At 40.2% G+C, this 25,290-nt stretch overlaps 1 protein-coding gene across 1 annotated transcript in view; it reads right to left on the bottom strand.

The window, feature by feature from the left end:
* Positions 1-25,290, bottom strand: part of LOC140908333 (follicle-stimulating hormone receptor) — a 160,368-nt gene that overhangs the window by 47,540 nt on the left and 87,538 nt on the right. Inside the window, exons 3-4 of the mRNA XM_073335303.1 lie at positions 12,913-12,987; positions 12,391-12,465 (exon numbers count right to left, since the gene is read on the bottom strand). Of these exons, the coding sequence (XP_073191404.1) occupies positions 12,391-12,465; positions 12,913-12,987 (150 nt within the window). The remainder of the gene's footprint in view (positions 1-12,390; positions 12,466-12,912; positions 12,988-25,290) is intronic.

Genomic DNA, 25,290 nt, shown 5'->3' with positions numbered 1-25,290 from the left:
CTGGGGGTGAGATTTCATCAGTAATCAGTTTCTTAAATTATTAGGCTCAGACTTGTGTATTTTGTTTTATTTTGGTTGGTAACTTACTTTCTTCTGTCTGTTATTACTTGGAATCATATAAATACTACTTTTTATATTTAATAAAATCATGTTTGCTTATTAATTAACCCAGAGTAAGTAATTAATATCTGGAGGAGCAGACAGCTATGCATATCTTTCTATCAGTGTTATAGAGGGCAGACAATTTATGAGTTTACCCTGTATACACTTTATACAGGGTAGAATGGATTTATTTGGGGTTTGGATCCCATTGGGAGCTGGGTGTCTCAGTGCTAGAGACAGGAGCACTTCCTAAACTGTTTTCAGTTAAGTCTGCAGCTTTGGGGATGTGGTTCAGACCTGGGTCTGTGTTGGAGCTGTGGCATGTCTGGCTCAACAAGACAGGGTTCTGAAGTCCCAAGCTGCAGGGGAAATGGGCTCAGAGGTAGTCTCAGCATATCGGGTGGCAGTCTTAACTTGTCACAGTCCCCTGTACTGATTTACCTGCATTCTGTCATATATTTCATGTTATAGCAGTCTCAGATGATGACCCAGCACATGTTGTTCATTTTAAGAACACTTTCACTGCAGATTTTACAAAACACAAAGAAGGTACCAATGTGAGATTTCTAAAGATATCTACAGCACTTGACCCAAGGGTTAAGAATCTGAAGTGCCTTCCAAAATTTGAGAGGGATGACGTGTGCATCATACTTTCAGACGTCTTAAAAGAGCAACACTCCAATGCGGAAACTACAGAACCCGAACCAACGAAAGAGAAAATCAACCTTCTGCTGGTGGCATCTGGCTCAGGTGATGAAAATGAACATGCGTTGGTCCTCACTGCTTTGGATCATTATCGAGCAGAACCCATCATCAGCATGATCGCATGTCCTCTAGAATGGTGGTTGAAGATGAAGGGACATATGAATCTTTACCGCATCTGACATGTAAAGATCTTGCAATGCCTGCTATAAAAGTGCCATGAGAATGCCTGTTCTCACTTTCAGGTGACAATGTAAACAAGAAGTGAGCAGCGTTATCTCCTGCAAATGTAAACAAACTTCTTTGTCTGAGAGATTGGCTGAACAAAAAGTAGGACTGAGTGGACTTGCAGGCTCAAAATTTTACATTGTTTTATTTTTGAATGTGGGCTTTTTTCTACATAATTCTACATTTGTAAGTTCAATTTTCATGATAAAGAGATTGCACTACAGTACATGTATTTGGTGAATTGAAAAATACAATTTCTTTTGTTTTTTTACAGTGCAAGTACTTGAAATCAAAAATAAATATAAAGTGAGCACTGTATACTTTGTATTCTGTGTTGTAACTGAATTCAGTATATTTGAAAATGTAGAAAACATCCAAAAATATTTAAATAAATGGTATTCTATTATTAACAGTACGATTAATTGTGTGGTTAATCACAATTAAACATGATTAATTGTTTTAATAGCTATTAATTATGTGATTAATCCCAATTAATTGTTTTAATCACTTGACAGCCCTAGTTTACTTATCGGCTTGACAAGTATGATTTAACAGGGCTGCCTAGAACACTAATGTGACCACAGAATGCTGCAAAAGCACTTCCAAGCTGCTCAGCAGGACAATCTTGCACCTGCACTGCACAATGAGAAGGCCCATTAAACATCAGACACCGAGTCATCTTTCAGCTGCCTTCACAACTGGAATAAGGATTTATTTACTGATACTCATACAACTGGAATTTCTGGTAATTCCCTGTGAAGATTATTTCAGTTTAACATAATTGTGGGACTGTTACAGGAACTTGCTCATAGAGTGGAATGTGGGGTTGGAGTGCAGATAGGCCATAGGATCTGATACTGAAAGGTACTGTGGGCCTTGAAACATAGAATCATAGAAAATTAGTGATGGAAGAGACCTCAAGAGGTCATCTAGTCCAACCCCCCACTCAAAGCAGGACCAACCCCAACTAAATCATCCCAGCCAGAGTTTTGTCAAGCCAGGCCTTAAAAACCTCTAAGGATGGAGATTCCACCACCTCCCTAGGTAACCCATTTCACTCTCGTAGTGAAATAGTTTTTTCTAATATCCAACCTAGACCTCCCCCACTGCAACTTGAGACCATTGCTCCTTGTTCTGTCATCTGCCACCATGGAGAACAGCCGAGCTCCATCCTCTTTGGAACCCCCCCTTCAGGTACTTGAAGGCTGCTAACAAATCCCCCCTCACTCTTCTTTTCTGCAGACTAAATAAGCCCAGTTCTCTCAGCCTCTCCTCATAAGTCATGTGGCCCAGCCCTCTAATCATTTTTGTTGCCCTCCGCTTGACTCTATCCTATTGGTCCACATCCTTTCTGTAGTAGGTGCCTCAAAACTGGATGCAATACTCCAGATGTGGCCTCACCAGTGCAGAATAGAGGGGAATAATCACTTCCCTCAATCTGTTGGCAATGCTCCTACTAATGCAGCCCAATGTGCCATTAGCTTTCTTGGCAATAAGGGCACACTGCTGACTCATATCCAGTTTCTTGTCCACTGTAATCCCCAGGTCCTTTCCTGGAGAACTTCCACTTAACTAGTTGGTCCCCAGCCTGTAGCAGTGCATGGGATTCTTTCATCGTAAGTGCAGGATGCTGCACTTGTCCTTGTTGAACCTAATCAAATTTCTTTTGGCCCAATCCTCCAATTTGTCTAGGTCACTCTGGACTCTATTGCTACCCTCCAGCATATCTACCTCTTCCCTCAGCTTAGTGTCATCCGTGAACTTGCTGAGGGTGCAATCCATCCCATCACCCAGATCATTAATGAAGATGTTGAACAAAATCAGCCCCAGGATTGACCCCTGGGGCACTTCACTTGATACTAGCTGCCAACCAGACGTCGAGCCGTTGATCACTACCCATTGAGGCCGATGATCTAGCTAGCTTTCTATCCACCTTATAATCCATTCATCTTGGACTATACTGTAATTCTTTAACTTGCTGACAAAAATACTGTGGTTGACCGTATCAAAAGCTTTGCTAAAGTCAAGGTATATCACATCCACCGCTTTCCCCATACCCACAGAGCCAGTTATCTCATCATAGAAGGCAATCAGGTTGGTTAGGCATGACTTCGATCATCACCTCTTCCTTGGCTGAACAAGTTTGTTTTGTCTCTAAAACAAAATTGAGTATGCTGGCAGAAGAAGATTTCATACCACATTTTAATGAAATCAGTGAAAAGAATAAAATTCACCACTTTTTGTTCTACTCGTGAAACTTCTTACAATCTTTATTGACTGGAAGCACAGCTGCAATTCGAGTGCAAAGATTGTGCTGTGCCAAGAGGAGACAAGGTAACTTTTACAACAAATAATAGAAAAGTTACTAGTGATAAACCCTTCTCTTTTTATGTTCCCGAACATTCTGGCACTTAATGAGATTATTTCCTCTTGTCAATTACAGCAGTTATTTTATTAGGTAAATATAAGTTGATCTAATATAATGAAATGACTGGAGATAATTCACCATCTTTCACAGTACCACATATTAAAACTAAGGTATAAGAGTCTATTCTTTATTGATTTTGTACGTACGTAGCCCTTTTTGTTCATTGTTTTTCATATTTCCTCTCTATTAATAACTTCTTCTATTTGCCATATATAATGTAGCTTCTTTCATCCCAAGGAAATACACATTTAAGACTATGGGAACATAAGGGTAGCCTTACTGGATCAGATTAGTCCACTATCCTGTCTCCTACAGCAGCAAGCATACAATGCTTCACATGAAGGTGCAAGAAACTCTGTAGTATGCAGACATGGGATGATCTATCCCCATGAAAGTCTCCTCTTCCTAACAAAAATTACCATAGGGCCTGAAGTATGAGGTTTCATATCCCTTCCAATGTTTAGCAGTAATTATGACAACTCTCGATATTCTTGTTATCCATATATATTTCCAGCCCCCCTTTGAATTATCCTAAATTCTTGAACATACCCATATCATGTGGCAATGAGTTCTGCAGTCTAATTAGACACTGCATGAAAAAATATTTGCTTTTATCAGTTTTGAATTTGCCACCTTTCAATTTCATGGCATGGCCTCTTGTTCTTCTGTTATGGGACAGCAAGGACAGAAGGGAGGACAGAAGCTCTCCATTTACCTGCTCCAAACCCTTCAGCATTTTATATACTTTTATCATGTTCCCTATTTCTCTCTTTTCTAAGGTGAATGCTGTCAGAGCCAGGGAATGAGGGGTCCTAGCTGGCAGGGCCTGGGAAAGAAGCAGAACCAGAAGCTTTGAAGAAGCTGCCCTTGGGCAAGCACATCAGTTTGGGTTTTGGCTTCAGGAGTGATGGAGATAACACTCCAGGGGCACCAGCAGCAAGGGGTGGGGCTGTTTTCCAGCTTCCTTAGCATCTGGAGGGGGCCAAATGTGACCTGTACTCTCAGTACTGGCTACAGTCCTCTGTGCCATGCTCCACTGAATGGCCACAGGGAAACAGTGGAAGTTTTGGGGAGGAATGATGCACTAACCAACCTGGCGGATGGCAAACTCTTTTCTGTTCTATGTAGGTTCTTATACCCACCCCCTCATCATCATTGTCTCTGAGAACCTAAAAGGATGTTACCCTTTTCACTTGGCAGCCCAAAGGAAGGCAGTGAGATTGTGAAACTGCTCATCCACCAGGGACCCTTAAACTCTAAAGTGAACAGAATGCTCTTTGAGAGCAGAGAACTCAAAAAGTACAACTCCTACATCAATCCCAAGAATAAGAGTAATGAAAGCACACTGCCCCATGCTGCCCAGCACAGCCATACAGGTGAAGGTTCTCCTGGAGGAGCTGATTGACTCAACTGATTCTGAAGTAAAAATATCACTGCCTGAAGTTTTATCTTGGAGTTTTCCATTCAACTGTCAGCCAAGACAAAGCAGCCTTAGCTTGAGAGATAAAATGATATCATAGTCCAAACTGATGTTCTAGATTTCTTCTATGTATATTTCATATGAACATATACCACTAATCATAATCAATAAGTGCAGTGAATTATTTTATAGTGAAAACAAATATTCTTATTGTAAAAGAAACATGAGAATAAATGATGATAAATTGAATAGATTATTCCAGCAGCCTGTGATTTCTTTTACAGTGATAGGGCTAGTCTTTTCCATTGTGAAAATTCTAGTGGAAAATTTTCAACTGGTTTCAGTTGGCACAATAATTTATACTAAAGAAGTAGGTAGATTTTGAATTATAGGGGTGAAATCTGGGATCTCGTGGTCAGTAACAAAACTCCCATTGACTTCAGTGGAGCCAGATTTTCACCATAAGTATTTAAGTTCTACATTGAGAAGATGCAAATGGGTTCCAAACAAATAACTGTGCACGCAAAATATGCAGTAGATATTGGCATGTGCAGTTACTGGTTTTGTATGTGCAACTGTATATTTTTGGATTAACTATCACTTTGCACCTCCATTTGCATGTTTTGGCCTAAAGTGCACTTTTGAGGCACAGCCATGCATATGAATTGGTGTGGTGTTGGGGGTGGTGTGGAGCCATACTGACCTAGTGGGACTTCAGGGATGCACAATCCTCCCCTGAGCTCTCTGATGCATGCTGGCAGGTGAAGGGGACGTGTTGCTTTGTTTGACTACATAACTGATAGAAAACATCCTCTAACTAAAAGGAAGTAAGAGAGGGGTGGAACATGGCTCCACCCAGTATATGCTGAGTAACTCAGTTAACCTCTTGATGACCCCTTTACTACAATCTGTGTGATCAAAACATAGGCTCCCATCCTTCAAAATGTAATCCTAAATGTTTACATAAAAGCAGTTACGTTTTGTCCAGTTGGGATTTTTCTAAAGTGCTGGCCAGTCAATGCTTTCTGTCCTTTTCCTGTCTTGCTCTCGTGTCTCTTTCTCCTTTCTCATATTGCCTCCATCTAACATGTTTAGTAGAAAGAGGAATCTTAATAGCTCCTCTAGTTCTCTAGTGAAAGGTGCTTGTAGAAGGAAAATAAAATCCAGATTTGGCAGCGATACCAGAAACAACCTCTTCTCTTTCCAAAGGTACTTGGAAATGACAGAAAGATGTTCTAGTCTGACGCTTTGCTTATCAAAGAACAGTTTGTCCTTCCCAGCTCACTGTGGACCATACAATCTGCTAAAATACATAGCAAAGTATCTGGTAAGAAGAGACACATCTCCTTTGCTAAGCCCCTCAGCTGGGAGTTTGTAGAGACAACACAGCCTGAAATGAAACACAGCATTATGTTGAAAGACAGCAGACTGACAAGGTTTCCTTTTCTCACTCCATAATGTAGGCTTGTGGTTCCAGGTGGCTGCTGAGCTTGTACTAACACGCTTAAATTCCACATATTGCAGTTATCCCACGGTTCCTTCCTACTGCCATTCACAAGCTGAAATGCCAGAACCCCAAATAGACAGGAGAAATTGAAAAATTACTAAAGGGGGAAAAATGACAAAATTTCATCAGGATTTCACTGAATACATGACAGCACAGAAAAGAGGTGTCATCTTCTGTCTCCAGATTCTTCTATCCACCTGACATATGCCACTGCTGCTGGATATGCTGGTAGCTGATTTATTACACTGTACTCCTGTGGCTAAGGCATGGGTTCTGGTTAGAAGAGTGAGAGGCACAATGTGACTTCCACTATTTGTTGAAGAGTGTGCTAAAGTCTTAGAAATATCAAACTCCAGGTGTGTCATTTTGATGGATGAACTAGATGAGAAAGTATTCTACAAAGGAGATCCATTGAAGCAAATGATGTTTACAAAAGTGTAATCCTCTGAGGCTTGTTACTGTTTTAAAATGCTTTCCCAAGCTTTAACTCATACGGAAATGAGTTTAAATATGACTTGGGTCTTGGAACTTGAAAAGGAAAGCACAGATGGAGGATAGCATTCAATTAACTAATCATACAAGTATGGCTAATGCTTTCTCTACCACCCTTGACTCTTTTGACCCTTTCCTCTATGCAAAGTCTGCCTCACAATTCCCCAGCATCCATATCCTCAGCTCCTGTTCCATGTCACTGAATGCCTCTGCAGAAAGTCCGATGAGCAGGTGGATTTTCTCCACAAATCTGTTTTTTTTTTCTTTTTAAGTTCTGCAGTCTTCCATATCACCCTTATTCTCCTATGCCCACAAGTACTGTCACCTTTTGGCTACTTTTGATTCCAGTTTCAATCATCCTTCTCTGCTTTCTGTGCAAGATCTTCTCTTGAGGGAGTCAGGAAGATAAAAACCTGCTATAGCCTTCCTCTTGCTCCTCTTCCCCTTGAATACTCTCCCCTTTCTTCCTTCTTACTGCCATTGACATTTCTTGTCAGGTTTCCACCACCTCTGATTCCTTTATCCATTCCAAAGACTCTTTCCCCTTCTGTCTCTTAACCTCCCTTGCTAACATTCTCTCCCTTACCTTCCTCATTAACCTTTGGTTCCTGTAAACAAATGCAAGCATCTTTGTTCTTCCCCCACTCCTGAAAAACTGACCTCTCCATCTTCATCCTTGAGTTCATCTTCATTATTTGCCCCCCCCCACTTCTCACTTCACACCTTTTTTGGGGCAGTGCCTTGTATCATTCCCCTTCTGATTGCTGGCTATGGGGGAAGGGCATCCCTTCACTCTAATGCTCTGGCTGCAATAATGTCCCCCGAGGATAGCTGTGTGAAAGTTAGAGCAGGCACCAGGGAATTACATTGGCCCCAGGACTGGGGGAGCACAATTAAGAAAGAAATGCTTTCAGCTGTATTTCCATTATTGTAGTGGGACAAAAACAGGACTGGATCTCCTTTTATTTGCACCAGTTTCATGCTGGTCTAACTCCATTACAATTACTCCTGATTAACATCACTGGGAGAGGAGAATCAGGCTTTTTGCATGCACGTTAAGGTTGATCTAATTTATGCTGACTATCGTCAGTTACAAGGAGCTGTTTTGGCAGTTGGGAATCACTGGGCTTAAGGGAATTCTGGCCAACCTCCTTTTCCAGATCTGTTGTACCAACTGCCAGGAGTGGGAGGTGAAGCAGGAGATACCCAAAGGAATCCTCTAGTGGGTGTCTAAAAGGCCTCCAGGGCAGGTTCTGGGCCAGGAAATAAGTGGGAGGGGCTGATTCCACAAAGAGTGGCACTAGGTTCAGGAATTAATAAAAGAATACTGTCTTTTTAGGAAAACACTGTGATGAGCTTCTTCTGTTGGTCCTGGGGCCGGTTTTGTTCAATATCTTCATTATTGATCTGGAGGATGGCGTGGACTGCACCCTCAGCAAGTTTGCAGATGACGCTAAACTGGGAGGAGTGGTAGATACGCTGGAGGTTAGGGATAGGATACAGAGGGACCTAGACAAATTAGAGGGTTGGGCCAAAAGAAATCTGATGAGGTTCAACAAGGACAAGTGCAGAGTCCTGCACTTAGGACTGAAGAATCCCATGCACTGCTACAGACTAGGGACCGAATGGCTAGGCAGCAGTTCTGCAGAAAAGGATCTAGAGGTTACAGTGGACGAGAAGCTGGATATGAGTCAACAATGTGTCCTTGTTGCCAAGAAGGCTATCGGCATTTTTAGCTGTATAAGTAAGGGCATTGCCAGCAGATCGAGGGACGTGATCGTTCCCATCTATTTGACATTGGTGAGGCCTCATCTGGAGTACTGTGTCCAGTTTTGGGCCCCACACTACAAGAAGGATGTAGAAAAATTGGAAAGCATCCAGTGGAGGGCAACAAAACTGATTAGGGGACTGGAACACATGAGTTATGAGGAGAGGTTGAGGGAACTGGGATTGTTTAGTCTGCAGAAGAGAAGAATGAGGGGGGATTTGATAGCTGCTTTCAATTTCCTGAAAAGGGGTTCCAAAGAGGATGGCTCTAGACAGTTCTCAATGGTAGCAGATGGCAGAACAAGGAGTAATGGTCTCGAGTTGCAGTGGGGGAGGTTTAGGTTGGATATTAGGAAAAACTTTTTCACTAGGAGGGTGGTGAAGCACTGGAATAGGTTACCTAGGGAGGTGGTGGAATCTCCTTCCTTTGACGTTTTTAAGCTCAGGCTTGACAAAGCCCTGTCTGGGATGATTTAGTTGGGGATTGGTCCTGCTTTGAGCAGGGGATTGGACTAGATGACCTCCTGAAGTCCCTTCCAACCCTGATATTCTATGATTCTGTGTCACTACCTGGGCTGCAGGCATTTGAGGTTAGGTGGGAGCAGGGCATGGGGTGTGAACAAGGAAGAGATTTAGAAGATGGTGCTGCCAGTGACTCAGGGATTCAACCCTTGCCTCATTCATTTGGATACTTCTGATGCTATACCTGATGGAGCAAGAGGTAGGTGTCCTATTCATCTTATTAATGGCACACCATAATAGTAGAGATGGAACTTTGGCTACTGAATCTTGCCTTAGAAAAGTAAAATGTTCTGACCTGAGTATAACTGATTCTACCAACTGAAACTATATGCTAGAGCAAAACCTTATAATTTCTTATCTTAAGGGAAAAAATCTAATTCCCAATTTAATTCAAAACTCTGAACAAAAATGAAAAGTGGGGGGAGCTTGTCAGTAGAATTCGAGCTGGCAGAGGTTCTCTGGATTCTATAGATTAGATAAACCTGACAGAATAACTGACATTAGTAGAATGAAACAACATCATAACAAGGTCTAAAAGCTACAAAATGAAACAGGAAGATAACACTTATTAGGGGTGCGGAGCAGCAGGGTATGCGAAAGGGTTGCTGAGATTAAACTATAATTTACTGAATGAAAAAGAGCAAAATCCAGCTGGCTGACAATTACAGCAACTAGACATGATGGGAAGGGAATGTAGTGTAAACCTTATTTAAAAATCAATAGATAATTTTCCCACGTGTTGCAATATGAAAGGCCAGAAGTTAAGGTAAAGGGAAAAAGTACCTGCCCACAAACACTATTTGGAGAAAATAAAAATCAGATCAACAAATTTACTCTTAGTTCTGTAGTTTAAGCACATTTAATGAGTTTTTTAAAAATCACTTTTGGTTTCTCAGTGAAGTGTGTAACATTCTGATGAACTACACTAGTTTTTCATCTATGCTATCACCTGATCAGCATGAAATAAAATCACAACCAAGACTATATTGGTGCAACATTTGTAAATATATAACTACAATGCAATAAAGATAATACAGAAATCACAGAGTACAGCAGCTCAAGCCATGTATTTCCATTTACCAGGGTTTAAATAATGAATGTTTGTGCAGCTTTAAATTGCCACAACTCAGCCCAAAGTCTATGATACCATCTGCTGGACAGAACTTAGCAGTGGCTTATGAGGCAGAAAGTCCATTAAGGGGAGGCTACTGCTGCCTCAAATGTCCACAATTACTTCGCTGTTCAGGAGGCCAGTGTAGCAACCAGAAAATGGGCATTAAAAAGACCTGTCCAGGGGTATGTTGACTCAGCTGTCAGCAGATATCTAAAGTGGTATCCATGTAAACAGGGATCAATTTTGAACAAGTGATGGTGCTGTCCCAAGAGCCAACAAAAACCCAAGCTCCCATAGAGGAGAAAATTGAGTAGGTGTACAAAGATGATATTACTCAGTGCTTAAGATGCTTGCAAGAGCTTTTCTTTATTACGGTCCAGTTCCAACTGACTATGTATAACAAGAGCTTCACACCAGATCATGATTGGTATCAGGGACAGACAACTCAGAGAGAGACTACTAGAAGATCCCAAAATAACCCTTGAGAAAGCAATTAGCATTTCCAAGCAAAATAAGTCACCTAGTCCAGACTGGAGTTTATGGAGGGTGGACACTGCTCTGACACTGTGGACATGGTAAAGAATTCATAATACTACAGGAAAAGAGACCTAAAGCAGAAAGGCTTGTGGAGCTCAAAGCTGGAAACCACCAAAGACAGAACATGGCACTGCACACACTGTGGCAAACAACACAAGCCACAAAAACCCATGGCATATGGAAAAAGATGCAAGAACTACAATGGATTACAACACTTTGCAAAAGCTCTGCTTTATTCTAAGTCCAGTCCCAACTAGCTGTGCTAAACAACAACAAGAGCTTCTCAGCACCCTGCCCAGACTCTCTTTAAGGGCTGAGCTTCCCAAACAGACACAATCCCACAACTGTAAGAATGATTTGATGTCTAGTGAATGTGTCCTTCAGTGACTTGTGAGGATCAAAACATTTTGCTTATGACAAAACAAGTTCAGAGGTACTTTAACAGGGTAATAATGAGCTATCTACTGGTACCTCTCAAGGTTCACAGCACTTGGAGTCTGATCCAAATCCCACTGAAGTCAAAGAAAGTCTTTCCATTGACATCAGTGGGCTTTAGATCAGGCCCTTCATTGACCAGATAATTTTAATCGCCTGTCCATATTGCACATTATATTTTTCTGGTTGCAACAATGGGACCAAATCCATTCAGGAGAGCCCAACCTGACAAGGAAAGGGTAACTTTTCATGTATGTCTGTGCAGATGCCTTTAAGGATTTTTTCTATCTAGTAACCAGTTGTAATACAGAATTTAGTGGCCTTGGATTTCTAAAATTAGCTCGCTAACTCCCTATTTACACTCCTAACTAAAAGAAGTCTCAGCTGAAGATGTATTGTGCACCCACAATGTTTACTGAAGTAAATGGGAAATGTGCCTGCTCAGTTTCTGAAAGTCAGTCCACTTTTACCTAGGAGCCTAAACAATGGTTTAGGTGTCTAAACGTAGACACCCACATTTGAAAACTGTGGCCAGTGGGACTGCTTACATGAGTAAGGCAAGCAATTTTAGGCTTTTATCTTTAGGGGTGTGGGTTAGGGCATGAAAAAATTAATGTGATATCCTGGACTATCTCTGGCTGTACATCAAAGATGACCCAGGGATCTTATTTAAATTTGCAGCCACTAAACACAATTACTGTTAAATAGAGTCCATTGGATTTCATTTGTTTTCTAATACACAGCTGTGGAGAGATCATCAGTCAGATTATGGTCTCATGCTAAAAGATGCAAGAATATTTTTGGATTATACTTCATTTTAAGGGCAAATTTAATTATCACTGAATTATGATGACATCCCCATGGGAGCAGATATGGCAACTGCAGTAGTGCAAGCGACATTCACAATGAGGAGCGCTATTTAAATGAAAATAAAATTAAGCTGAATACCAAATGAACTCATATTAAAAGGATTTAATCATCCAATGCCATGTATAAATGAAAGCCATTGCTGAAACACTGCCATTGTTGAAAGGAAGCAGAGTGAAAATGTTTATGAACATTTGTATAAAAGATAATTGAAATACATTCATATTGTTTCAAACAATTATCATAATTACAAGTAGAAAAATTCTTACAGATATTTGAGGCTTGGAAGATTCTGAAAGGCGTCTTGGTCAATGTATACAAGGTTATTTGCTTTTTCAATTCTTCTACAAAAGGAGAAAATAAAACATTACAGCAAATGGATCAGTGCCTTTTTAAATAGATCCAGGGCTTTTTTTAGATAGAGGAGAGCAATAAATTTGGGGGCATTTCTGACAGGGGATAACTCTACATGCCTCCAAAGGAGCAGCCAGTCAGAACCTAGCAGAGTCAGAATCCCAGCCCTCTACCTATTTTACCATATTGCCAATAGTTGAGGAAGTGTTTTAGATCAAAGAGTGAGAGTGTTGAGGGCAAGAGATGAGGGAAGCATCTGGTTGAAAAAAGAAAGGGGCAGTGGGAAGAGAAGGACGTAGACAGATGAAAAGAGAGATCCCAAACATACATGTGTGCATTTGAATTTTTAAAGTACATCTGAACCAAACCCTTTGATATCTGGCCACCACTAGTCTTTAGATTTCTATCCTATGATCTTATGTTGCTCACTTACTTACATTTCATGTAGTTTGGGAAGGTTGGAAAACACATTAGCTTCTATGACTTCCAAGGCATCATTCTGGGAGATCTCTCTGTGGAGAAAAGAAGTTGAGATATTTCATGCAATGCTACAAGTGAAAAGATAAACCAAAGAAGTATGGGTATTTGGTGAAGAATGATACCTAGAATTTATATGGCACCTTTCATCCACAGGCCTCAAAGTACTTTATGAAGGAGGTAAGTATCATTAGTCCCATTTTATAGATGAGGAAACGGGCCCAGAGAGGTGAAGCAGGCATGTGGCAGAGCTGGGAACAGATGCAGGTCTGCTGAGTCCCAGTCATGTGCTCTATTCACTAGACCATACTGCCTCCTAAAGGTATTCTAAATTTTGACAGGTGCCTGCACATATGAAATTACAGTGCAGGATCTATGGGCCACAGACTGTTTACTGGATCTCACTGACTTTCACTGGATCTCACTGTTTACTGGATCATCACTGAATGTTAATATTGATTTAGCCAAAACTTTCATAACCTTGTGATGGGGAGACGGGAACTTTAAATGTAACAGCTCTGAAGAGGTAGGATTTTTGATTCCATAGTAACACATACTATGATTTCGTCCTGGTGTAAAATGTTCAGCTTACTTTAAAAATGTTATAGCAAACACATTTCCAGAGTTCTGCTGTCAGAAGGCAGGAAGCCACAGAGGTGGTACAGCTCTCCCGTCCCCAGCAGAAAAATGTGAAGAAAGCTCCACCTAATCTAGCTCATGATATTTATATGTGAGTGATGCCTCTTATGTATAGTTTCAAAATCGCAGAACAAAAATGGGTACAGTTTTCTTTTATGAGCTGAAACTGCAGCTGTGCCAGAATACATGCAGCTGAACACCACCCTTTGCTCCACTTATCTCTGGGGAGTTTCAGCCCATGGTGTAACTTAGAGTAGCCACAGGACTGCTTTATATTACACCAGTTTGTTATGGTCACCAAAAGGCTACCAGAGAGAAATTGCCATACTGCAACATGCTCTGGCCAAGCCCTCTATGTTGAGGGGCATCAGGAGAGGCAGGCTAGAGCTGGCTATTCCAGAGGGTTACCAATCTGCCAGTTTAGAGATCAGAACAAAGGATCCATTTCTCAGGCTTGGAACTGGTGCATGAAGTACATTTTGAGATTCGGATATAACTCACTAATGGGAGGACACACCGGCACACAGCTGCCAAATGAAGCCCTGTGAAATGGGTCATATTGTATATTGGATACCCCTGATTTATGGTTATTTTGTTCTTTTGAAATTAAGGTAGCTATTGCAAATGGATTCATACAAGGCCCAAAGTAAAAGAGTAAGAGACAGTAACTATAGGTAAGAGATCAATTATAAAAATAGTTAAAAACTAATATATATGAAATATCCCTCTTTGTTTTGAGCAGCCACTGAACTATGCCTACCAAGTAGGCTGCCCATTAAAAAAAAAAAATCTTGCCTGCCTCTTTATTATGTATTTTGTTTGTTTGTATTTAAATAAAAAAACACCACTTTTTTTAAACATTAGCAATTCAGATCTTGTCTACTCTCAAAAACTCTACAGTGACTGGAGAACAAATGAATTTATGGTATCCCAAGAGACTGACTGATGAACAATTGAGAAAGGACATGATTTTACCCACACTGCAATGGTAATTGCATTTATTTAGCTGAGGGCTTTATTGCTACAGAATCCTCACCTCACATACCAGCTCCTCCTTATTATTTATTTATATTACAGTTGCACCAATATGCCTCAGCTGAGTTTGGGGCTCCACTGTGATATGAATTATAGGAACATATAGTAAGAGACCCTGCCCCAGGGATCCTACAACCCAAATAGACAAAACTTTGGAGGGAAGACAGAGGCACAGAAAAGTGAAATGGCCATCAAGGGTTAAAATCAGTAAGTTAATGACACAGCTGGGAACAGAAACCAGGTGAGTCCTGATCTACTGTCCTAGCCATTGGATTATGATGCCTCCAGAGTTTACTATAGTGTACAGAATTAAATCCAACCAAAATATTTTCCATTCCATTCTCATCTTCTCACGATGACATATAAAATACGCATGATGAGTAATCACCTTTTATTGTATATTTATATGATACTGCAAACTGCTTGCTCAAGTACACTTTAAAAGACTGAATGAAACCAATGTTGTTTGAAGCAGCCTTTTAAGAGTTCCTTTTATTAATTATTAATTTATTATATTATTATTATTATTTGTGAACAGCACATTTGCTGCTTTGGGCAATCTAAAAATCTGTCATCTACAAAAAGGCAAATCCACAGAAAACGCAGAACATTTTACACCTCCAAATGAGATTAGTCAGGAGAAGTCCATGCTGCAAAACAGCACAGAGACAAGGGCTGCAGATTTATTTGCCCTTTGTGATGTAGGTTTTTTGCAGGGTACAATAAAGGCACTGAGATACAGTAATCTATACTATATGAGCTCTCCAACAGATGCTGCTGCTGAGGTTAATAATGTTTCATGAGTTGACCCAATAAAATGTGTGAATCCAGTGCTGTGACAGGGCTGGAAAGTCTTATCTGGCATATATTTTGGGTATGTTTTTAGAAGAATGCTTATTTATTAAATGGTTCTGTGCCAGAAGTATGCTTTTGACTTTGGGAAATTACAGAGGGTTTTGTGTTACTTTTAAGAAAACTGTTTAAAGGAGGTCAGGCTAAAGCTTGGGCTAAGCAGTCCACAATGTTTTCAAAAGGGGAGAGGAGACTAAATGATTAAAAAAAGAAAGGAAAGGAAGGAAGACAGAAATCTCTGGTTTTCTTTTAAAATATTATTTTAAAAAAAATCTAACCACACCATTTGCACAAAATGGGGTTTTGTTCACCAAATGTTTGGGGAATAAATATTCACATTCACATGCATATAACGGTATTTGTGTGCAAGAAAGAGTATTTGTTATTAGTTATCCACTGTCTGTCATTTGTTATTCTCCTGTTTAAAATTTTAATTCAACCAGGTAAGGATGAGAAACAACAGCACGATTTAGGTGACCAATCACACCCCACGAATAGCAAATGGAAGTGAGCAGTTTGCAAACAGCGCAATTGATGATGTTTGTTTTCACTAATTGATGAATAGTGATTAAATTAGTCACACTCCTAATCTGTTGATGGACAAAACACAAACATGTAACAATTGTTCTCTTGGCTGACACCGGGGATTGAACAGGGGAATCTCAAGAACTAAGAGTACGTAGCGCTAGACCTTAAGTGAAAGGACCGTCTGAAAACAACCACCTCCTTTGTCGGTCAGGCACTGATGAGAACAGGTAATACACTAATAGCATATAATAGTGAGCTATGAACAGAAAAAAGGACTACATTTACTGGATAATTTATGTGCAATAAATAATACTATCTATTTTAGTACCAGCAATCATTGCAAATCCAGATAGGAATTGAGGCATCATTTCTGATTTATACAAGTTTTTGCATAGGTATGTGCAGACAATCAGGAACAATTTCCAAAATATCAAAGGGGAAACAAACTAAAGCCCTGTTCTTGCAAAGCACCTACATGCATGCTTATAGAATCATAGAATATCAGGGTTGGAAGGGACCTCTGGAGGTCATCTAGTCCAACGCCCTGCTCAAAGCAGGACCAATCCCCAATTTTTGCCCCAGATCCCTAAATGGCCCCCTCAAGGATTGAACTCACAACCCTGGATTGAGCAGGCCAATGCTCAAACCACAGAGCTATCCTTAGTTTGCACTGTAAGTTTAAGTACACAAGTTGTTTCATTGAAATCAATAGCACTACTCATAGTCTTCAAATTAATCATGTGTATTAAGTGCTCTGTTGGATCAGGGCCTAAACCAAGAAAGAGAATACAAGACAGATGTTTGTCAGAAGACATAATGCACGTGTGTTTCTATGATTCTATTACTCAGGTACTTTGCTATGATTCTATTATTCTATGTTACCAAATGGGCTCAAAATTATGTTACTAGCTATGGACTATTACATTCACGTTGGCAATACAAAGGCACTCTCTTGGCTGAAAGACTATATTTGTCTGGCAGGTTAAAGCCTCAAAAGTCTTTCAATTCCAGCATGTTTCAAGAAAGAAGTGTCTCTTCTGTGGTGGACGTTTGTATTTTGTAGGAAACGGGTTTTACTTGCCTCTCCCAAAAGCCCACATCTTCACAATCATCTTCTCCAAACCAATTAATAGAATCATAGAAGATTAGGGTTAGAAGAGACCTCAGGATGTCATCTAGTCCAACCCCCTGCTCAAAGCAGGACCAATCCCCAACTAAATCATCCCAGCCAGGGCTTTGTCAAGCCAGGCCTTAAAAACATCTAAGGATGGAGATTCCACCACCTCCCTAAGTAACCCAGTCCATTGCTTCACCACCCTTCTAGTAAAATAATTTTTCCTAATATCTAACCTAGACCTCCCCCACTGCAACTTGAGACCATTGCTCCTTGTTCCGTCTTCTGCCACCACTGAGAACAGCCAAACTCCATCCTCTTTGGAACCCCCCTTCAGGTAGTTGAAGGCTGTTATCAAATCTTCCCTCACTCTTCTCTTCTGCAGACTAAATAAGTCCAGTTCTCTCAGCCTCTCCTTATAAGTCATGTGCCCCAACCCCTAATCATTTTTGTTGGCCTCCGCTGGACTCTCTCCAATTTGTCCACATCCCTTCTCTAGTGGGGGGCTCAAAACTGGATGCAATACTCCAGATGTGGCCTCACCAATTTCGAATAGAGGGAAATAATCACTTTCCTTGATCTGTTGGTATAGGGGCAAGTTTGCAGAAGATTGGCGAGGAGCTAAGTGGTGGACTGAGTATGTGACTGGATGTAAGCGGAGGATGCAGGCAGTTTCAATTAACTTTGTCCAACAGACCCTGCCAAAAGACATTGTAGCATAGCTCAGCATATTTTTGCCTGTAAACAATTCAGTTTATGTAAAAAGCATAAATCGTACATACAAGAATGTAGCCAGCTGTTGACCCCATCTAACCCTGAGATAAGCACGGAGAATATAGCACTGCAGAGGACTTCCCCCAGTGGAATCCTGCCTGGTCAACTGCCCCGAACGGCCAGAGTCCCCTGCAGCCCCTCCGCGCATCCTAGGGGCTCCCCGTGCAGATTGGAGTATAAGTTCTTCCTTCCTTCAATAAAGCATAGTTTACTATTCTTAGGCCTGAGTGTCCTCCTTTCACTGGTATCTTCCCCCCCAGCCCTTGCGGGCACAGTTGGCAATGTTCCTACTAATGCATTTCAGAGTATGTGACTAGATTAATTTATTGCCACTTATCTTTTATTTTGTTACTTTTCCTCTTTGTTTTGATGGTTTGTCTATAATAATTTAGAAAATTTTGGTCAGAAAAAAACCAAATGTCAAATTATTGAAATCCTCCAGGAAATGGAATTACCTTTCTCTGCCCAACTCTTGTGTAGTGTTATTTGTTTTCACTGTGATGGCTTCACTCTTTATAATCAGATAATTATCCCTTGCATCCCATTCCCCTTTTCACATCCTGTCCCAATATTTCCTAACCTAATTCTCAAATAATTGGCTCTAGATATTGCCAAACATTCAAAAATCATGAGTCAGAACTGCTCACCCTCCCCCACAAAAGAATGAGGTTGATGTTTAAAAAAGAGAGAGTTATAGATGATTCTTTTTATTTGCATTTGGGTTGTTGAGCTGCTAGGGTTCACGCAAGTCACATTTTCCAGTTATCCTCTACAACTATGAGAGCTGAGATTCTCATGAATGCTCCAGGAGCTGTGGCTTTTGTAAGAACACCAAATATCATGAGACACAGGATAGAATCACAAGAGTAGACAATACTGACTTAACCAGGAGATCTTCAGTGATCTAAAAATTAAAAAAAAAGAGTCCTACAAAAAGTTGAAACTAGGTCAAATTACAAAGGATGAATATAAAAAAATAACAAGTATGTAGGGACAAAATCAGAATGGCCAAGGCACAAAATGAGATCAAACTAGCTAGAGACATAAAGGGTAACAAGAAAACATTCTACAAATATTTTAGAAGCAAGAGGACGACCAAGGACAGGGTAGGCCCATTACTCAATGGGGGTGTGGGGGGGAATAATAACAGAAAATGTGGAAATGTCAGAGGTGCTTAATGACTTCTTTGTTTTGCTTTTCACCAAGAAGGTTGGTGGTGATCGGATGTCTAACATAGTGAATGCCAGTGAAAATGAGGTAGGATCAGAGGCTAAAATAGGAAAAGAACAAGTTAAAAATTACTTAGACAAATTAGATGTCTTCAGGTCACCAGGCCTGATGAAATGCATCCTAGAATACTCAAGGAGCTGACTGAGGAGATATCTGAGCCATTAGTGATTATCTTTGAAAAGTCATGGAAGATGGGAGAGATTCCAGAAGACTGGAAAAGGGCAAATATAGTGCCAATCTAAAAAAAGGGAAATAAAGATAACCCAGGGAATTACAGACCAGTCATCTTAACGTCTGTACCCGGAAAAATAGAGCAAATAATTAAGGAATCAATTTGCAAACATCTAGAAGATAATAAGGTGATAAGTAATAGTCCGCATGGATTTGTCAAGAACAAATTGTGTCAAAGCAACCTGATAGCTTTCTTTGGCAGGGTAACAAGCCTTGTGGACGGGGCAGGGGGAGTGGCAGATGTGGTATATCTTGACTTTAGTAAAACTTTTGATACTGTCTCACGTGACCTTCTCATAAACAAACTAGGGAAATGCAACCTAGATGGAGCTACTATAAGGTGGGTGCAAAACTGGTTGGAAAACCATTCTCAAAGAGTAGTTATCAGTCGTTCACAGTCATGCTGGAAAGGCATAATCAGTGGGGTCCTGCAGGGATCAGTTCTGGGTCTGGTTCTGTTCAATATCTTCATCAATGATTTTGATAATGGCATAGAGAGTACACTTATAAAGTTTCTGGATAATAGCAAGCTGGGAGGGGTTGCAAGAGCTTTGGAGGATAGAATTAAAATTCAAAATGATCTCGACAAACTGGAGAAATGGACTGAAGTAAATAGGGTGAAATTCAATAAGGACAAATACAAAGTACTTAATTTAATAAGGAACAATAAGTTGCACACATACAAAATGGGAAATGACTGCCTGGGAAAGAGTACTGCAGAAAGGGATATGGGGGTCATAGTGGACCACAAGCTAAATATGAGTCAATAGTGTAATACTGTTGCAAAAAAAAAAAGCGATGTATTAGCTGGAGTGTTGTAAGCAAGACACGAGAAGTAATTGTTCTGCTCTACTCCGTGATTAAGCCTCAACTGGAGTATTGTATCCAATTCTGGACGCCACATTTCAGGAAATATGTGGACAAATTGGAGAAAGTCAAGAGAAGAGCAACAAAAATGATTAAAGGTCGAGAAAACATGACCTATGAGGGAAGATGGAAAAAATTGGGTTTGTTTAGTCTGGAAAAGAGAAGACTGAGAGGGGACATGATAGCAGTTTTCAAGTACATACAAGGCTGTTACAAGGAGGAGGGAGAAGAATTGTTCTTCTTAACCTCTGAGGATAGGACAAGAAGCAATAGGCTTAAATTGTAGAAAGGGAGGTTTAGGTTGGACATTAGGAAAAACTTCCTAACTGTCAGGGCGGTTAAGCACTGGAATAAATTGCCTAGGGAGGGAGTGGAATCTCCATCAATGGAAATTTTTAAGAGCAGGTTAGACAAACACCTGTCAGGAATGGTCTAGATAATACTTAGTCCTGCCATGAGTGTAGGGAACTGGACTAGATGACCTCTCGAGGTCCCTTCCCATCCTATGATTCTGTGATCATATAGGAAGAACAGTACAAAAGAATGGCATCTAGTTTTTTATAGCAGTACACATACATACAAACACCATTAGGGGAAAGTTCTATTACTAATTCTAATACATTACACGAAGTAGTGAAGTTGAGAACAGCAGGTGCCTCATATTGGCACAGTATACTCTCAGAAGGAAAACTGAAAACCTCTTACTCTTCTGATTTGGCTGTAAAACTAACTTCCCAAGTTTATGAGCAGACTTTGAATATTCACCAAAGCTGAACATACAAGTGTGTCACCCCCACATTAGTGAAAATAAATCACAAGAGATTTTTTTTAACCATTTCAGACATTAGTTCATGTTTTCTTAATTAATCATTGTGACATAAAAGAAGGAGTTGATTAAGAGTGGCCAGTCTGGTGCCTCTTAAGCCAATCATGGGAAAAACAGTATATATGAATAAATATATTAACAACAACAATTGCAAACTTGTTGCACAAAGATTTTTTGTCAGATGCCAACCTTATGTTCTTTCTACAAACATCTCTAAAGCAGTGGTTTTCAACCTGTGGTCCGTGGACCCTGGGAGTCTGCAGATCATGCCTAATATTTCCAAAGGGGTCTGCACCTCCTTTTGAAATTTTTTAGTTGTCTGTGAATGAAAAAAACATTGAAAACCATGGCCCTAAAAAGCCTTCAGCCTCCCTTAGTCTGAGTAACACTTTCTCTGCGCAGTGCCTATTTCTGGCACAAGGATTCCCCTTTTGTTTGTTCTCTACAGACTCATTTTCTCCCTCCACAATAATAAGTAATTATTCTGGTCTTTTCTGCCTTATTTATGACTTGTTCCTGCAAACATTTATACACAAGCTTAACTTTAGGCTCAGTGAGTAACTTTAGTGAGTTATCTCACTGAAATCCTATTGCATCGATATCTACAGAATTGGGGCATTTGGTTGTAATCTCCTTCAGAGAACGACCTCTTCTTTTATTCTTGTAAAGTGATTTCCACATTTATGCCATTATATTATAATACACAGACACAATAAAATCCTAGCAAAGAGCTAGTGTGCATTTCAAAGACTTTGGGAAGAAGGAGGACTATAATGATGACATACAAACTGCAACACTGCACTTGGGACAAAACTGTGTCCAGCCGTCACCCAGAAACCTGGGACAACTAAACACACCTCCTACAGCATGCCCTTTACAGGCAGAACTTCCCCACTCACAAGCACTCCGAGACTTCATACAAACAAAGAAACCTTTATTAGAGGAAAAGGGACACAATCAAAACCTGGGGAAAACACAGTAAAAGAAATATATATGTAATGAAAGAGGAAAATACATTCCCCCTCCCAGTAACTTGGCAGTAATGTATCTAAATCCCTTCCCTCCTGCCAGAGAGAACATTCCACAGGTAATAGTCCATTGACCAAACCTCACCCACCCACCAAACCCACGCTCAGTTTGGATCTGCAAGTAGCACTAGTCCAAGAGTCTCCTTGTAGGGGTGTCTCCCGTCTACCACCTAGCTTAGTGAGCAAACTTTATTAAGGGGCTGGGTAGGCGGGAATTTACCATAGTCCACTGAGCTCTGTTGCTGTCCTCTGCATCTCTTGCTACAGAGTCTCTGCACCATCTCTCACAGCAAAGTCCTCACTCTTTGTGGTCTCCCACAGCACAGTACACATGGGAGGACAGTCAGGAACACTTAGGCTCTTTGAACAGAGTCCTCACTGCTTAGAAGCAGGTGTTTTGCCACAAAGCAAAACTCTGTCCCTTCTCTGGGAGCACACTACTCGCCCCCCCCCCCCCCCGAATCCACATTTATACCTAGTTATGGTGACTCCCAAAGTGTCACAAGAGGAATTGTGGGTAGGTAACTTATACAAGTGAAGTTCTCCAGGACAGCACTTTTCTCTTTTCAAGACTTGAGGGAGTAGAAAGCTCTTTCCCATCTGGAGCTTCTGGCAATAGGGTTTACAGAAAGAGTTGCTTGCTTATAGCACTGAACAAGAAACTTTATTAGAATACCGAACACAGCACTGTCCCCAGTGTTGCCATGTCTCATTCCCTGCTGCACAGGACATTTCCCAACCCACTCCTGACTTTCCGCTACCGATTTAAAGAGAGACTCCAATTATGGTATCCTTACATCACACCAACCTGGTAGAACAATGAGGTTTTCTATAACATTTTGAAAAAAAAAGACATTTTTCATGAGAAACCAATAAATTTGATGTCAACAATTTTGAGAAAATTTTAATTAAATAAACCCATTTTTAATCAAAAATAGTTTTTGTTAAAAAAATTCCTATTAGCTCTAATAAATAACTGCAATTGTCTGCATTGGAGAAAGTAAAATCAGCACTTAATTTGGGCTGTGGGAGATTGTAGATGTTGTGGTAGTACACACAGAGCCCAACTGATTTCAGTGGTTTGGGGTCTGTATTTACACTGACATTCTTAACTTTAGAAAATGGCACTCTTTTCTGGACCATGACCCCCTGCTTTTAAAAAAATAAATAAATGAAAGCTGCTGCATCGTTTTTGTGGAGAATCCCTTGAGATTTAGGCTCTGTCTTCACTAGAGACCTTACCGTGGCACAGCTATATCGATGTAACTGTGCTGCTCTAAGATCTCTTGTGTAGCCACTCTATGCTGATGGGTGAGAGCTCTCCCATCAACATAATTAAACCACCCCTAATGAGCAGTGGGAGCTATGTTGATGGGACAAGCTAAGACATGATCTTAGTAAAGCTCAGTTACCCAAAGTACTATACACACACATATTCAGAAAAGCAAAATACAACTCAGCAGATGAACTATGGGAGCAGTTGAGTTTTCAGATTCTCAGGAATGTTTTATGCATGCATGTGTTTTAGAAAAACACTGCATGCCTAATTAAAAAATAAAGGCTAATTGCTACATCATCCATCCATGTTGTCGAAAATAGTGATACATTCCACACACAAAGAGCTACCCATATACTTTGAGACTAGGTAACTTATTTTAGATTAAGGAAAACGAAGAACAAATATAAAACTCCAGTATATTTCTCATGCTGTAAGATCATTTTCAATTAATTAACATCCCTCCAGAAAGGTGGCCCTTTTAAATTTAAAGTGTACGTACACAAAAGACAAAAACAGAAATAGCTACGTACTCTTCATTCTTTGATAGAATAAAGTAAAGGTTAAAGTCTTTATGCTACTAATCAATTAGCTATGGGGACATTATGCTTTTTTTACAAGCTTGGTTCCCATTCAATATTAATGTACAGCAGAGCTCCAAAATGGTGCAAAACCCTAAAAAGGTGCTCTTCTTTTGGGGGGAACAGTGACTTGATTTTGATTTAGCTTAAACACAGTCCTAATTGATTTAAGATAAATCAATATAGGGCAGGTTTATATTGATTTCAGAGTGTCCAGACAACCTTTTGTAGTGATTTAACTAAATCAATTTTAAATCCCACCTTTAATTAAACCAGTGAAATTTAGCATGTATGCCAGCCCTGATTTGCAAAAGAGGGTATCTAAGGCATTTAATTCGGAAAATACATTAAAGGCAATTTTAAGTTGACAACAGTGACTGCATTTTTGCTCACCTACTGCTGTAAACTTTGCCAGCCTACAAGTGCATTTAAGGACTTGAGTGGTATATAGGACTTTATGTGAACTTTTTGCAACAGCATACAGTAAGTTCAAGTATTTCTGCTGTTCAGTACAATACCATCTACAAGACAGACATGTGATCCTGCTGAATGCATTTAATCTCTCAGTTCTCTCCACTTCAAGGAGAACAGCAAGCTCATATACCATGTGAGACCACTAATTTGTTATAATTTAGTTTTTCTTATAAACAGGTGCTCACATACTTAGCATGAGTGGCATGTTTTTTGTGTGCATGTATTTTTAAATGTTTTTTGGCAAGGGAAGGAAGTGGCAGTTCTGTGCTCAATAGTGACAGAAATACCCTTTTTGTTTGTGCTCATATTTGAAAAATAATGTAAAGTGAAGGTATTACTTGTGACAGGAACTGGACCAGCAGCCCTGGAGACTGAAGTCCTCCATTTATCCCCAGAAGAGGCAAGGCCGAGCCAGTGACAGGGCAAGCTTCCGATAATGCCTCATTAGTATGATTGGAGCACACTAATGGGTGGGAGGCTAGCCTTTCAACCTTTGGCCAACAAGGTTGCCAATTCGTGTCAATTGTGGCAGTGAGTTGAGATATGGACAACTGCTCACTAGGCATTCCTGCTTTGAGCAGGGGGTTGGACTAGATGACCTCCTGAGGTCTCTTCCAACCCTAATCTTCTATGATTCTATGAATTGGATTGAGATCATCAACTCATTTTACACAGGCCACTGTGTAATTTTCCATCAGAAAATAAACTTTATGGCCCAGCAACCTGAGCTGTATTTGAGAAGGTGACTTAGAAATGCAAGACTCTGTATTCCATTATCTCTTACCTAAGTTATCTGTCATTTATCAAACTTATTCTAATATGTTTTGTGTATTTTTTTAAAAAACCCTTTTTTATCCTTTAGCTCTAAAATTATACATAAATT

The sequence above is a fragment of the Lepidochelys kempii genome, chromosome 3, assembly GCF_965140285.1.
Source record: "Lepidochelys kempii isolate rLepKem1 chromosome 3, rLepKem1.hap1, whole genome shotgun sequence".
In the NCBI taxonomy this organism is placed as follows: Eukaryota; Metazoa; Chordata; order Testudines; family Cheloniidae; genus Lepidochelys; species Lepidochelys kempii.
Note: the sequence above shows the minus strand (reverse complement) of the source record. Positions and strands in the feature narration are given on the sequence as shown.